The 16,682-nt window shown below is 47.5% G+C and overlaps 1 protein-coding gene across 6 annotated transcripts in view; it reads left to right on the plus strand.

Moving 5' to 3' along the window:
* Positions 1 to 16,682, plus strand: part of FAM168A (family with sequence similarity 168 member A) — a 155,010-nt gene that overhangs the window by 118,735 nt on the left and 19,593 nt on the right. For all 6 annotated transcript variants that reach the window (XM_077926889.1, XM_077926884.1, XM_077926890.1 and 3 more), the window contains one exon: positions 10,348 to 10,428. In XM_077926889.1, the coding sequence (XP_077783015.1) occupies positions 10,348 to 10,428 (81 nt within the window). The remainder of the gene's footprint in view (positions 1 to 10,347; positions 10,429 to 16,682) is intronic.

Consider the following 16,682-nt stretch of genomic DNA (forward strand, 5'->3'; position numbering starts at 1 on the left):
CCAAATCATTCTGCTTGTCATTCTTCTTAAAGTGGCGTTTGTGCCCAAGTGGGCTGCTTTAGGCTGGAATCTGGGGCCATGTTAATATGAATTATTGTCTTGTTCTTTTTTGTTTTATAAAATCAATATTACAAAAGGAACAATGAAAAGCAACCTATTTTTTAACCAGTAAATTCTTTTGTGGACTCCTTTTGAAGGAATGGGAATTGAAAAGGTGTTTTGTGTATTTCACTGGGGAATTTCTGCTGTATTCTTATTTTTTTTTTAACATTGCATTTGTGGAACTTGGCAGCTATCCAGGTTTTGATGGTGCCATACAGTTGCATTTACCATACATTGCAAGTTCTGTGCTTCTATGCATGAATATCCTAAGTCAACCAGGTTCTATACCAGTAAGAGATGCTTAACATGTCTTTCCATTTCACAAGAGCTGCTCAAGGCTGCTAACATCCATAATAAAAGCAATTAAATCATTCAAGGGTTTAAAAGCATAAGTGAACTGCAGGCTGGGAAACAAACGAGTCAGTGGGAATCCAGGCAGAATAACTTCAGGTGACAGGTAGGCTGAACTACAGTAAAGAGGAGTCAGAGATATTTCGGGGCAGGATGTGTCATCGTCACAAACTGGTTTCCGTTGCTTTCCCCTCACTTTATTTGTGCTTTTGAAAACCACCTTCGGAATCCTTCAGGCTAAGACCCTAGTGTTGCCATCTAGTTAAAAATTGAGCCTTTACCTGGTTAAATTCATATAAAGTTCGAGATTTGAAGGCCGGTTTTTTTTATTTCTAACCTAAGCTTCAGTGTTTCCATCCATCCACCCACCCTCCAACTTTTACATGTAGCGGCAAATTTTGACTTTTTGCTCAGCTTAGAGTGATTTAAAATCAGCTGCAGTAGGTCATAATTTCAGTGTGTACCAAGGTGTTTGCTAATTCTTAAATGTCTGTTCTCTATCTGTATTTTGAGTGAGTGGAGTTGAGCAAATCGGCAGATGGTCCCATTTCAACTCGGTTTAAAGCATGGGTAGGCAAACTAAGGCCTGGGGCCTGGATCTGGCCCAATTGCCTTCTAAATCCGGCCCACGGACAGTCCGGGAATCAGCGTGTTTTTACATGAGTAGAATGTGTCCTTTTATTTAAAATGCATCTCTGGGTTGTTTGTGGGGTATAGGAATTCATTCATCCCGGTCCCGCCCCCCCAATACAGTCTGGCCCCCCATAAGGTCTGCGGGACAGTGGACCGGCCCCCTGCTGAAAAAGTTTGCCGACCCCTGGAAAGGAATAACCTACAAAATGCCTACAGGATTGCTCTCCTGTACTATTTCAGATATGTGGTTTATATACTTATGTATTATATACTTATAGATTTATGAACATATGATTTATGTATATGTGAGACCTTAGAATTCCTGTAACAATTCCTTTGTGGCTAAATTTTTGTTTTAATTAAAACTTTAAAATGAACAAATGAAAAAACTAACAGTCATCTGCGTATGTTGGTATTTTAATACTTGTGACTTCTGTTATTTTGAACAAGGGCTTCCTACTATTCCAGCCCATGATATTAGACTTTACTTTTACTGGATGATTCTTCTGCAGACACAGCTGTGTAGCTTTGCCAGTTGAGATACTGTAAATTCCCCAGTTCCCCGAAGCATCATTTTGATTCTGGCCCAGGGACCCAGGAGAGAAGCATTAAGCCTTTTTAACACTCTAAAACTGGTTTTGCTAATATTCCATGCACGCTCCATCTGCTTTTGCCTTTGTCGAAAGCTAATGGATTTGAGAGCAATTTGCTCTGCTGGTATTAGTCCAGAACCATCCAAAATAACATAGGGACCGTCTGAAGTTAATTAGGGTGCAGAAATTAAGCACCTACAGGTGAAAGGTGATGTCTTTTAAACCTTCCTCTATGAGGATATGACCACCCCGCTCTTGATGCACAGAGATGTTGTTTTATAATTGCAGAATTTGTCCACAGTTGTTTTGAGGAATATGCATGCTTCCCCTGCCAGATTGACAACAATTTGCGACTTCTGGGAGTGTGTGCTGGCTCCCACAGCCTGCCCGTATGGCATGCTGCAATGCTAAATAGCAGTTGCCTGACATTTTCAGTGGAACAGGCTGTTATATTGCAATTCAGTTTCTTCTGAAAAAGAGGCATTACAGACTACCAATGTGTTGTCTATATTTCATTTGTGGCGAGGATGGGGTCTAAATTCCAGGGCTCTACATTTTGACAGGCCTAACTTCTATTCTTTCCCCTTCCCGTGCTGAAGGGTCGCTCTGAACCAGGATGGAATTAGACGCGAGAGGAGTCAGAGCAGGGAACCCACTCGCAGTATGAACCCAGCTTTTGCAGAATGTGTTAACACATCCCAAGGAGTCAAGTGCTGTACCAGCTGGTTACTTCCCCATGCTAAGGAGATGATGATGATGATGATGATGATGATGATGATAATAATGATAATGATGATAATAATAATAATAATAATAATAATAATAATAATAATTTATTATTTATACCCTGCCCATCTGGCTGGGTTTCCCCAGCCACTCTGGGCGGCTTCCAACACAATATTAAAATAAAGTAATGCATCAAACATTAAAAACTTCCCTAAACAGGGCTGCCTTCAGATGTCATCTAAAAGTCTGGTAGTTTGACATCTGGTGGGACGGTGTTCCACAGGGCGGGCGCCACTACTGAGAAGGCCCTCTGCCTGGTTTCCTGTAACCTCACTTCTCGCAGGGAGGAAACCTCCTGAAGGCCCTCGAAGCTGGACCTCAGTGTCCGGGCTGAATGATGGGGGTGGAGACGCTCCTTCAGATATACTGGGCCGAGGCCATTTAGGGCTTTAAAGGTCAGCACCAACACTTTGAATTGTGCTCAGAAACGTACTGGGAGCCAATGTAAGTCTTTCAAGACCGGTGTTATGTGGTCTCGGCGGCCACTCCCAGTTACCAGTCTAGCTGCCGCATTCTGGATTAGTTGTAGTTTCTGGGTCACCTTCAAAGGTAGGCCCACGTAGAGCACATGGCAGTAGTCCAAGCGGGAGATAACTAGAGCATGCACCACTCTGGCGAGACAGTCCGTGGGCAGGGAGGGTCTCATCCTGTGTACCAGATGGAGCTGGTAGACACCTGCCCTGGACACAGAACTGACCTGTGCCTTCATGGACAGCTGTGAGTCCAAAATGACTCCCAGGCTGCACACCTGGTCCTTCGGGGGCACAGTTGCCCCATTCAGGACCAGGGAGTCCCCCACACCTGCCCGCCTCCTCTCCCCCAAAAACAGTACTTCTGTCTTGTCAAGATTCAACCTCAATCCGTTAGCCGCCGTCCATCCTCCAACCGCCTCCAGACACTCACAGAGGACCTTCACCGCCTTCACTGGTTCTGATTTGAAAAAGAAGTAGAGATAGATGTCGGTCCTCAGTCTTGCCCAATCTCTTCTACTTCAGGAGGCCTGTGCTGACATACAATCCTTGATTCCCTCCTAAGGCTAAGCTCGAAGCAGATTTTGCTACTGTATTGGCCAGATTATAAGCCACACTTTTCCCCCCAAATTCCAATGGTGAAAAGTTAAAGTGTGGCTTATATTTGTGACCCTATGCCACCAGCAAAGCAGCACGGATCCCCCCCCTGCCCCCCAAGAGCAGCCTGGAAGCATGAGGCAATGGTGCCTGTTGCTCCCAAGCCTCCCCTAAGCCGTTGGGGGGAATGGGGGGGGGGGGAGGCTGGCGACAAAGTGGCACGGCTCCCCCCCCCCGAGAGCAGCCCAGGAACGCAGGGGAATGGCGCGCAGCCTGCCCGCCACTCCTAAGCCTCCCCTACGCCGGCTGAGAAGGGGGAAGGCCAACAGCAAAGTGAGGTGCCCCCCCCCCAAAAAAAGCAGTGTGGGACAACAGCACCCGTCCTGTCCGTGGCTCCCAAGCCACCAAGTTTTAAAGGTCCATGAATAATCATAGTTTAGAGGTCCCGGGCCCTAAGGAAATCAGACTATCCTCCACCAGGGCCAGGGCCTTTTCAGTGATGGCTCCGACCTGGTGGAATGCTCTGTCCCACGAGACTAGGGCCCTGCAGGATTTAACCTCCTTCCGTCGGGCCTGTAAGACAGAGCTATTCCGCCTGGCTTTTAATTTGAATTCAGCCTGATCTTTTATTTGCCTTCTCTTCTCTTCCCTCCCCCTCCCCTTTTATGAAGATCACCCGCTCTGGGATCCCACAGCTAATTCTCCCCTGGCCTCTTCGCTGGCCCAAGTAGGACCAATTCAGCCAGCTAGCCCTGGGGATTATCTAATGCTTATTTCCCCTAAACTGATTTTTGAATTTTATTGTTATTCATGTTTTTATACTGTATTTTATGCTGCTTTTACAATTAAGTGTTTTAAATTTGTTGTTAGCTGCCCTGAGCCCGGTTTTTGAACTGAGAAGGGCAGGGTATAAATAAAAATGTATTATTATTAGGTATTTGTGGTTAGAAGAGAAGGCAGTTAGTGCTAACCAGGTTCATGTTGGTGTGCCGTAGTGAAACTGCTCTGAAGATGGCTTGCATCCCCAATGCTGGCTTTCAGGGTTGGCAGGGGACCACTGTCACAACTGCACTGGAGTACGGGTAGTAAAGTAGACCCCTGACTGTACAGGCATAGTTTCCACCGACAGAGAAAATGAAACAAAAAAAGGGGGGGAATGGTGTGGATCAAAGCTGTGCAGGTCATCAATGTACAATCTCAGCAGTGCTGTCTGATGGTCTGTTTCCTTGCAGTCTCTGACTGATGGGAGTTCTTGGGTTGATTAGAATCAAAATGGGTTCAGGGGAGAAAGGGAAAGTCTTAATGCGCTCATTATCTGCCTAGGCTTCAGAAACTGCTGCATTCTTTGCCTCTCCCTTTACACTTCCTTCAAAAGGATGGCGTCTTTTGCACACTTCAAATCCTTTCATGTTGAGCGAATCAACACAGATTTAACAGGTAGATGAAAGAGATAAACAAATATTATTTATAGCAGCCTTAAATTCCGGCTTGAAAGAGAGCTCCGTCTTCAAAGGCTGACTCAATTAATGGGCAATCTTTCTGGATTCTGAGGTCTTGCCATTCACAGGGCTGGAGGGGAGCCAGCTGTGTGTGTGTGTGTGTGTGTGTGTGTGTGTGTGTGCATACACACAGAGGTTTAAATGTCTATAGAGGATAAAATCATAGAATTGTAAAGTTGGACCCCAAGGGTCATCTAGTCCAACCCCCTGCAATGCAGGAATCTCAGCTAAAGCATCCATGGCAGATGGCCATCCCATCTCTGCTTAGAAACCTCCAAGGAAGGAGAGAGTCCACCATCACCCGCGGGAGACCGTCTCACTGTTGAATGGCTCATAATAATAATAATAATAATAATAATAATAATAATAATAATAATAATTTGTTTATACCCCACCCTCCCTGGCCAGAGCCGGGCTCAGGGTGGCTAACACTAGTAAAATTACAATAAAAACATAATGGCATGTTCTCTCTCTAGCTTCACATCATTATGCTGGGAAGTAGATTGTGTTGGACTTGAACAAGAGACCCAGGTTCAGGATTCTGAGCTCACGGAGTTGTCTGCTGCGCTGGGCTGTGGGTCGGTCAGTTTCCTTTCTGACATAGATCAGGAAACAATAACGGCCCCTGAGAACCGAAAAGCAAGACGAATGCAGGGGAAGAAGAATTGATTTCATGTCAGCATGGCTGCCTTTTCGCTTACCTCTTTTTACCAAAGTAATTACACCCGATTCGCTACGTGCGATAGCATCTCTGGGTACCGTCTCCGCTTTTGTTTTGCTCCACATGTTGCACTTGCTTGCAGGTGACCCTGCCAGTTGTAAAGGGCCTGTCTGTGTATCTCCTGCATCTTTCATTTGAAGCACGCTAGTGAGCGCTAGCTGGACGCCAGGGATTGGTCAGCAGCAATTCACCCTGCTGTAACATGGTGGAGGGGGTTATTACCGTATTTTTTGCTCTATAGGACGCGCCGGACCATAGGAGGGGGGAAACGGGGGGGGGGATTCTCCCCCTCTCTGCTCAGCGCCCCTTCAGCGAAGCGGCAGGAGAAACGGAACCCCTTCCATTTCTCCTCCCGCTTCACTGAAGGGGCACTGCGCAGAGAGGGAAAACTGTGCAGCGCCTCTCCAGCGAAGCGAAGCCTGGAGCGCAAGAGGGATCGGTGTGCACCGACCCCTCTCACTCTCCAGGCTTCAGGCGGCCATCCGCAAGCCTTCGGAGCGCAGCAGGAACTCCTGCTGCGCTCCGAAGGCTCGCGGATAGCTGCCTGAAGCCCCCGGAGCGCAGCGGGAATTTGCACTGCGCTCCGGAGGCTTCAGGCTTCAGGCGGCTATCCGCAAGCCTTCGGAGCACAGCGGGAACTCCTGCTGCGCTCCAAAGGTTTGCAAATAGCTGCCTGAAGCCCACGGAGTTCCCACTGCGCTCCGGGGGCTTCAGTCAGCTTCAGCGAAAGCAACGCAAAGCCTCCGGAGCGTGGGGTGAGCTCTCCCTCTGCACTTCAAAGGCTTCGCGTTGCTATCGCTGAAGCCAAGGAGCCTGCATTCGCTCCATAGGACGCACACACATTTCCCCTTAATTTTTGGAGGGGAAAAAGTGTGTCCTATAGAGCGAAAAATACGGTATTTAACTTATTGCTTGCCTTTTGCCCTAAGATGCAGGGGTGGTTTACAACAATTTAAACCACCCAGTTCAACACAGTTTAAATCAGAGGTCGGCAAATTAAGGGCTGCGGGGCGTATGCGGCCCGCTGGGCTCATTAATCCGGCCCACGAACCTTGCAGACCCTGCCGCCCGCTAGGTCAGTCCCTGTGCTAAACTGGTGCGGAGCCTGACTTCTGTGGCACGGCTTCTGATTGGCTGCTGAAGACAAGGCGGCTTCGGCGTGAGTGGCGGTGGCGGGCGGTCCTTTTGGGAGGGGGTACTTTGGGGAAAGGGTGGGTCTTTGCTGACCCCCAGTTTAAATCAACTAACAATCACCAAAATAGGATGCGTCCTAAAAAACATTGTATTAGGTATCAAGGCCAGGTAGAGAGTGTTCCTGAAACCTTTCTTTGAAAGGAGTCCCAGGCAGCAGACAACAAGCAATAAAGCGATGAACACATTAAAAAAGGAGAAAACTTTCAAGCATCTTTAAAAAACAACAACAATCCCAGTACTGATGCAGAGCGGGGAAGATCTCTACTATGAGGCTTGCTGAGAGTGAAAGGTCTTCAGCTGGCACTGAAAAACAACAGAGATGTCACCTGTCTAATAGTCAAGGGGAGGGGAGTTCCAAAGGCTAGGCGCCATGACACTAGGACCCTCGTACCTACGGGACTGTATGCCCCACAGAGAGCCTCAAGGTCCATAAATAGCAACACCCTAGTGGTCCTGGGTCCTAAGGAAGTTAGATTAGCCTCAACCAGAGCCAGGGCCTTTTCAACTCTGGCTCCAGCCTGGTGGAACGCTCTGCCTCATGAGACTAGGGCCCTGCAGGATCTGATTTCTTTCCGCAGGGCCTGTAAGACAGAGTTGTTCCACCTGGCCTTTGGCTTGGAGTCAATCCGATTCCCTCCCCCCTCTTCCTTCCTTCCTTTCTCTTCCTGTGATGAGGCTGCATTTTAATGTTTTAATGTTGTATTTTAATCTTGTTTTTAAGTTGTATTCATTCAACTTGTTTTTATTCTTGGTTGTTAGCTGCCCTGAGCCCGGCCTTGGCTGGGAAGGGCGGGGTATAAATAAAATTATTATTATTATTATTATTATTATTATTATTATTATTATTATTATTATTAAAGACCCAATTCCCACATTGTTTGAAGCGGACCTCCATTGTTTGCTGGAGGCCCTCACTTGCAGAGTACAGTAATCTATGGGTATATAAGAGGTGAGCCGACCTTCCATGGTCCCAAGCAGTCTAGGACTTTGGCCGTTCCAGCCGCAGCTCTCCTGTGGATTCAGCTGGCGGCAGTTTCAGCTGTGCAGCTTCGTTCCGAACAGTTGCCACCCGGCCATATCGAGGGTGTCAAACCAGGTCCTACGGCCCTGCGCGACTGAGCTTCACTTTCACTGGGACGTTGCGGTGGCGTCAGGGAAGGAGCCCTCGGAGGAAAAGCTCTCGCGCCACTGCGGTAACATCTAAAGGGCACTTTTGTTACGAAACGCTCCGAGGCAAGGAAGATGGATGTGATGTGTAGTAAAAAGACAGCAGCGAATTAGTCATCGCGGCAGTGCATTTGCCTTTCCTTTTTTTAAAAAAAGCAGCAGCAAAAAGAACCGCCCCCCAAATCCACAGTCAAGAACCTTCGCATGAGAAGCCAAGTGCGCATTTCTTCCTTTGACTTGGCCGTGTCCTCATTAGAATTCTGTGTGCCGTTGCTGGTTCTATAAATAACGCTCAAAAGAGACGTTTGATTGCCAGAATCCTGTACACCCCACACCCTCCTCAGTGGCATGGGCTTTACATACTATTAGCGAATCGTCGGCATCTCCGGCATTAACGGCAACCATTTTTAATTAACCTGATTTAGTAGCAGAATTGCAACGCTGATGAAAATGAGAGGTTGGAACAAATAGTTATTTATTCCAGCACGGTGGTAATGACTGTTGAAATAGATGATTCTAATTAACTTCAAGGAGGAGGCTTCATAAATTTATAAAGGGGAGGCAAAGATCCCAGACACGTCCCATAGCTACTCAGGGTGCCCATGGAGTTGGGTAGAAGAGGGGTCACATCCTGCAAGCACTTCTGTGGGGCGGGTGATTGCTTTCCTAGTCGTCCAGTGGCTGCATTTTAATAGGACTTGGGGTTTGTCTACTCACCTGAAAAGTGCATTGGTTATCGGGCAAGAAAAACTGCTGGCAGACGGGGCAGAGGGCTTTGAGGAGCATCGTCTGTCCCCCTACAATATGCCCCTTTTGCTGCTTCCACCTTTCAGGGGAACAGAACCAGGAGCCACACTAGTTCAGCATTGGGACTGAAAACATCTGGCTCAGCAAACTTTTTCAGCCAGGGGCTGTCCACTGTCCCTCAGACCTTGTGGGGGCCTGACTATGTTTTTCTTTTGGGGGGGGAGGAATGAACGAATTCCTATGCCCCACAAATAACCCAGAGATGCATTTTAAATACAGTGGAACCTCGGGTTACATACGCTTCAGGTTACAGACTCTGCTAACCCAGAAATAGTACCTTGGGTTAAGAACTTCGCTTCAGGATGAGAACAGAAATCATGCTTCGGTGGCGCAGCGGCAGCAGGAGGCCCCATTAGCTAAAGTGGTGCTTCAGGTTAAGAACAGTTTCAGGTTAAAAACGGACCTCCAGAACGAATTAAGTTCTTAACCCGAGGTACCATTGTAAAAGCACACATTCTAATCATGTAAAAAACAAATAACCCAGCCCCACAAATAACCCAGAGATGAATTTAAAATAAAAGGGCACATTCTGCTCATGTAAATACATGCTGATTCCTGGACTGTCTGTGGGCCGGATTGAGAAGGCGACTGGGCCGGATCTGGCCCCCGGGCCTTAGTTTGCCTACCCATGATTCTGGCTGCTAAGAATAAGTGGTGATGGGGGGCTGTTTTGGCAGCAGGAAGAAGAGTTCCTTGTAACTTCTCTCCCCCCCCCCCCAGCCTCCAATATCCTTTGCCTCTGAGGGCTTTAGCAGCAGTCATGGTTGGAGTATGTAGTAAACTGGGGAGGGGACCCTGAAGAACACCCCCCCAGCATGGTTGAACACTATCAGCGGCACCTGGTTTTCTGGATTCCTTCGGGCCAAAACAAATTATACGTAAAGTGTATTATTGTTGTTTTCCTGTATCTGTTGATGTTTTTTAAATCACAGCAGTGAGGGTTTTTTTTTGGGGGGGGGATCACAATGAGGACCATGGTGTGTGTCTGTTTGTGAGGGGGGAAGAAATGGGATAGTTAATACTTTCCCCCTCTGCTCAGTCCTAATGAAAATCTCCTTTTCACAGCTGCTATTTCTCCCTAGGAGAAAACTTCACCAAACATTCTGATTTTGTTATCATGGACCACTTGTGAGAACTGTTAGGGTTGAAAAGATGTATACAGGTGTCATAATTATTATTTTTTTAATCCTCATTTTTTGCACATGGAGTATTTTAGAAACCGGGGGCGTCAGGTAAGGGGCTATTTGTATGTCTTTATGTTTCATTGCCTTTTGGAGAAAGGTAGGAGATGGTGCAGAATCTGAGTCCCTGGCTAGTTCTCCTGCTGACCTGCCATCCTTTTATTGCTTTTAATCGCTTCATTCTCTCTCTATTTGCACAGATATTTGCTGTTTCCCCCAGCTAACGTACCTCATCTCTCTTCTCAGGTTATCCTGCTGGATATCCCACGGCTGCTCCCACCTACAACCCAAATATGTACCCGACCACCAGCCCAGGCTATGCCCCAGGTAAACGGAGTTTTCTATTTTCCAGTTAGCCACATTTGGCGGTATGGACTTCCTTGTTTGTAAGCCACACGTTGTGGCTCTTGTGTCTGTGTGTTTTTCATCAGATCTTTCATTCTCTCAGCACCATTAACAGACCTGCCATTATCCACACGTCTTTTTTTTACAAAATGTCAGGTGCTTTCTCAGTAAGAACTGCATGCACTCTGTAGGTTAACCAAGTACACATGGCAATTCTGCCTGGTTTCTTTGATCACTGGTTGTCTGTCATACCTCGGGTTACAGACGCTTCAGGTTGTGCGTTTTCGGGTTGCGCACCGCGCCGAACCCAGAAGTACCGGAACGGGTTACTTCTGGGTTTCGACGCATGCGCAGCAGCACTAAATCGCACTATGCGCAGAAGCGCCGAATCACAACCTGCACATGCGCCGACACGGCGCTGCGGGTTGCGAACGTGCCTCCCGCACTGATCATATATGCAACCCGAGCGTCCCCTGTATTCTGAAAATGGGCAGCAAAAATGTACAAATGCAATTGAGAAGTGTCATAATTTGGTGGTAGTTCAGTGTAGACCGCTAGATGGACCAATGGTTTGGGTCACTACAAGGCAGCTGCTTTAGTTCCATGATCTAGCTTCCATTGAAGCAGGGTGTGGGAGGGTCTACCCCCCCCCCAAAAAAAAAGAGTCTAAGAAAGGGTAAAGATTGGGAACCAGTGATACTAAGCTTTAAATTACAGACGTCTGGAAAAATGTTGTTGCCTGCATTATTCTTGCACATTCCTACAAGTGGCAAGACCTTACAGAGAAGTCAAGTGAACTGAATTACTCAAAATGGATTCTGATTTGAAGCTATATATATAGTAACAATATTTTTTAAAAACACTTCATTTGGCTCATTTGCATATGAGAACTTTCTAAAAGGTGTGAGCGCCTTTCCTCCTACAAATGTGCGTTTTAAAAGGGAGATTTTAACCTATATTTTCCTGTATTTCTGTGCTTGCCGGAAAGAGATGCAAAGCAGGTTAAAGCAATTCATACAATATTGATCAAACAAACTTAATGTGAGCCCGACTGTCAGGAAATCTTGTTCTAACCTTTTAGCCCAGGGGCCCAAAATGTGTGTGTCAGGAACTTTTGCAGACAGAATGAATGTTTGATAAAATTGCCTATATTTTAATAAAAGATGGGTAAAGAATCCTTCCACCTCCAGCAGCTCCCTTAATTAAAACCTAATTCCTCTTTAGGTTTCTTGCTTTCTGTGGAGGTTTTTTTTGAGGGGCGGGTATCTGCTTTGCGATTTCCATATAAGTGTACATTTAATTTCCACAGGGGCCAGTTCCTCCTAGATCCATTTCTATTAATAATACAGCAGATGATAATGCAGGTCATCCATTATATCAGCTCCCGCCCAGAAGAGATGTTTGCTAAACAGCAACCACAAAATTGGCTGCGATTGGCTTGAGGTTTCCATCTCTCTCCATTGCACGAGCTCCCCCCTATTTGATACTGCATCAATAATAATAATATTATAATATTTTTTTATTTATACCCTGCCCTTCCCGGTTTAAAAACCGGGCTCAGGGCGGCTAACAGCAAATATACAGTGGTGCCTCGCAAGACGAAAAGAATCCGTTCCGTGATTCTTTTCTTCTAGCGGTTTTTTCGTCTTGCGAAGCAACCCCATTGGCGGCTAAACGGATTAGCGCTATTAGCGATTTAGCGCTATTAGCGGCTTAGCGGGCTTAGCGGCTAAGCTGTTAAAAGGCTATTAACAGCTTAGCGGCTTTGAAAAAGGGGGGGGGAGCGGGGGGGAAATGGCGAGACTCGCAAGACGTTTTCGTCTTGCGAAGCAAGCCCATAGGGAACTTCGTCTTGCGAAGCGCCTCCATGACGAAAAACCCTTTCGTCTTGCGAGGCATTCGTCTTGCAGGGCACCACTGTAAAACATTGATTAAAATGCGACTTTAAAACAGCATAAAATACAACATAAAATGCAGCATCATATCAATAAAATTCAAAATTCAGGGGTCATGGGGGGACGGGACAAAACCCCAGTCAGTAGACATCAAATGATTACCAGGGCTAACTGGCCAAGTTGGCCCTACTAGGGCCAGCAAGACCGGGGAAGAATTTAAATGTGGGGTCCCAGAAAGGGTTTCTTCATATAAGAGGAAAGGGAATAGAGGATCAGGCTAATTCAGATTGAGGGCCAGGTGGAATAGCTCTGTCTTACAGGCCCTGTGGAAGGAAATCAAGTCCTGCAGGGCCCTAGACTCGTGGGACAGAGCATTCCACCAGGTCGGAGCCATCACTGAAAAGGCCCTGGCCCCGGTGGAGGATAGTCTGGCTTCCTTAAGGCCCGGGACCTTTAAGCTGTTATTACTCATGGACCTTAGGGTCCTCTGTGGGACATACCAAGAGAGGCAGTCCCGTACGTATGAGGGTCCTAGGCCACATAGGGCTTTAAATGTCAAAACCAGCACCTTGAACCTGACCCTGTATTCCACCGGGAGCCAGTACAGCTGGTAGAGCACTGGGTGAATATGCTCCCATGGCAAGGACCCCTTAAGGAGCCTCGCTGCAGCATTCTGCACCTGCTGGAGTTTCTGGGACAGTTTCAAGGGCAGCCCAGCGTAGAGCGAGTTACAGTAGTCAAGCCTGGAGGTGACTGTCGCATGAATCACTGTGGTCAGGTCGGGGCGGGAAAGGTGAGGGACCAACTGATCCCAACTGATGATGGTTTTGAAGGGACGCGGGTGGCTCTGTGGGTTAAACCACAGAGCCTAGGACTTGCCGATCGGAAGGTTGGTTGTTCGAATCCCTGCGACGGGGTGAGCTCCCGTTGCTCGGTCCCTGCTCCTGCCAACCTAGCAGTTTGAAAGCACGTCAAAGTGCAAGTAGATAAATAGGTACCGTTCCGGCGGGAAGGTAAACGGCGTTTCCGTGCGCTGCTCTGGTTCGCCAGAAGCGGCTTAGTCCTGCTGGCCAAATGACCCGGAAGCTGTACGCCGGCTCCCTCTGCCAGTAAAGCGAGATGAGCGCCGCAACCCCAGAGTCGGCCACGACTGGACCTAATGGTCAGGGGTCCCTTTACCTTTTCTTTCAATGGCACTGAGGCCTTTGGCTTGCTGCTGCCCTTCCTCAGATAAGGCCACCATAGTAATAGCAGGAGCAGCACAAGCCAAGTAGTCTCCATAGTGCTTACAGGAGTATCTTCGAGGCTTGTTGGCTTCCTGCATTTCTGATACAGTCTTCAGTCTGCAAACCATGCTGGTATTTTTTTTCCCCTACCAGCATTGTAAGATTTTTCTTTTCTTTTGAGACAGGCACTTGGGGCCAGGATTAAGCTTTTAATTGGGGGTGAGGATTTGTGACATGTTATGCTTAGTGTGATGTTTATATATTTGTATTGCACCCGAAGCCCTAAGGAAGGAATATACCCAAAGTTGAAATAAATTGGCTCATTTGAACTTTTGTCAACTCGTTCCTTAGGGCTTGAGGAGGAACATGCTTGTCTAGAGTTAACTCGTTAAAAATACCTTTGCTTAGTCCTGGTTTGACTCCCCGGTGAGCAGTTCCATCTGTGATGGATGTGGAGCTTCCACAATTGAGTGCAATTTACCTGAAATCGGTGGTTTACTAGAATCTCAAAGGCCCCTTGACATTTCTTTAGAGGCATTCGTTAACTTTATTTATTGATGTTCATTAATGTTATTAATGTTCATCTATGCTCAAGGTGGCATAGATGATCCTGCCCCCTCATTTAATCCCCTCAACAACCCTGTTAGGTAGGATAGGCTGAGAGGCAGCGACTGGCCCGAGGTCATCCAGCTATCTTCATGGCCAAGTGGCAATTTGAACCCTGGTCTCTCCCAGCTCCAAATCTGACACTCTAACCCAGCTGTTCTCAACCTGCGGGTCCTCAGATGTTGTTGGACTACAACTCCCATCATCCCTAGCTCAGGGATGATGGGAGTTGTAGTCCAACAACATCTGGGGACCCACAGATTGAGAACCGCTGCTCTAACCACTACACTACATTGACTCTGAATTTACTGAATTTTTAAAAATATATAGCTGCCCCGTAACACAAGATCTCTGGGAAGCACCTGAGCCTCTAGACCAGGGTGGGAAACCTGTGGCTCTCCTGATGATGTTGAAGTATGGTCCCTTGATGCCATACCATCCTAGCTGGGGCTGATGAGTGTGTGATGGTGTTCGTCTGTTCCACCAGTATTTCTTGCTAAAACTGGGCTGCCAGTTGTCTTGTGGCTATTCGTCTCCACCTTTCAAACCAGCCATTAGCTCAACTGCTGTGATGTCCTGGAATGTGACTTCTTACAGCTAAGAGGGAATTATGAGAAACGAGGGCAGTGGAAGAGCAGTTTGTCTGGAGAAAACCTTCACTTGGGGTTTAGGGGGATGGCGTTGCAGGTTTTGGACAGACAAAGTAGCTTTGAATATGGGGGAACTGTAGTGAGGTGGGGGAAAATGATATTTGAGTGTGGGTGTCTGAATTTCATATATTGATTTTTAACTAGCCAGCCAAATCTTTGACTGCAGGTCTCTAGTGGTGTATATCTATATTCCATTCTCCTTGCTGTGTATAAACAAAGGCAGTTGCCTTAACACAGGACTATTTAAAGAAAGCCATGCATGAAATAACTTCTTCCCCAAGTGTTCTACATTTCAGACTTTTTGCTCTATTGGATTTCAGCTAAGTAGTATTTTATCGGTGTCTCAAGCTTGTTCAGTTTTGGCAAGCAAGTCACTTGAAGGTCAGGCAGGACTTCATTTCCTTGAAGGAACCGTTGTGATGTTGAAATGCTCAACGCCTTTGCAAGAGATCTAGCTGCCATTTGGCCAGCCTGGCCCCTCTCTTCTGCTGCATTGGGAATACTGGGATTGGGGAACTCACTCCAGAGTCTGTGTGGCTATCAGGGAGAAGTTGGGAATGGATGAGTGGAGGCATTGAAAATGAGTTGGTGGGCTAGGCATAGCAGTGAATCAGGATTTGGTGGGCGGGGATGGAAGCAAAAGAGAAGGACTTGAATGGGAGATGTTACGAGGCAATGATGTGTGTGGCTTCAAGTAGTCTTCCCCCACCCTGACAGCCTCCAATTCCCACCAGCCCCAGCCAGCATGGTCAACGCTCAGGGATGATGGGAGTTGTAATCCTAAAGAACCTGGAGCAGGGCACCAGGTTGAGGAAGGTTGACCAAGAGCAGGGATGGGTAACCTGCGGCCCACCAGGTGTTTATTTATTTGTTAAATTTATACAAGATCTCAGGGCGGTTCACAGAATAAAATAGAAAATAAAAATGTTGTTGGACTACAACTCCCATCATCCCTAGCCACTCTGATAGGAGCTGGAATCTGGCAGCGTCCGGAGGGCCACAGGTCCCATCATCCCTGGCTAAGGGGATAAAGGGGTTGGCCAGAGAGGAGGGATTGCTTAGGAGGGAATAATTTTGCCCCTGTGGTGAGCCCTGCAAAGTGAGGATGAAGATGTTACCTTCTCGCCTGAAGTTACTGTAAAGGCCAGGGGGAGTGAATGTATTCTCACTCGGAGGGATACCCTTCACACTTAGCTTTGTGGCAAATTTCAGGGGCACCGTGGTGGAGAGAGGGTCTTGCTGGGGAGCCTCACTCTGCCAGGAACCTGCTTCACAGCAAGATCTGTTAATGCGACCCATTCTATCAAAAGGGCCTATTTTCTCCTGCATGTCTGAATGTGCAGTCATGCTAGCAGTGGACTGATGGAAAGTGCTAGGAATTTAGGCAAGTAAGTAAATGAAACTCGGCCACTTTCTGCTATACTCTGCGGCTGCATTTCCTATACTCTTAATGTTTCCCTTCCCTGCTTGATGCAAACTACTAAAGGTAAAGGGACCCCTGACCATTAGGTCCAGTCGTGGCCGACTCTGGGGTTGCGACGCTCATCTCGCTTTATTGGCCGAGGGAGCCGGCGTACAGCTTCCGGGTCATGTGGCCAGCATGACTAAGCCGCTTCTGGCGAACCAGAGCAGGGCACGGAAACGCTGTTTATCTTCCCGCTGGAGCAGTACCTATTTATCTACTTGCACTTTTTGGGGTGTTTTCGAACTGCTAGGTTGGCAGAAGCAGGGACCGAGCAATGGGAGCTCACCCTGTCACGGGGATTTGAACCGCCGACCTTCTGATCAGCAAGCCCTAGGCTCTGTGGTTTAACCCACAGCGCCACCCGCGTCCCTTGCAATGCGAACTACTACCTTCC

This window comes from Podarcis muralis, chromosome 4 (assembly GCF_964188315.1).
Source record: "Podarcis muralis chromosome 4, rPodMur119.hap1.1, whole genome shotgun sequence".
Classification (NCBI taxonomy): domain Eukaryota; kingdom Metazoa; phylum Chordata; class Lepidosauria; order Squamata; family Lacertidae; genus Podarcis; species Podarcis muralis.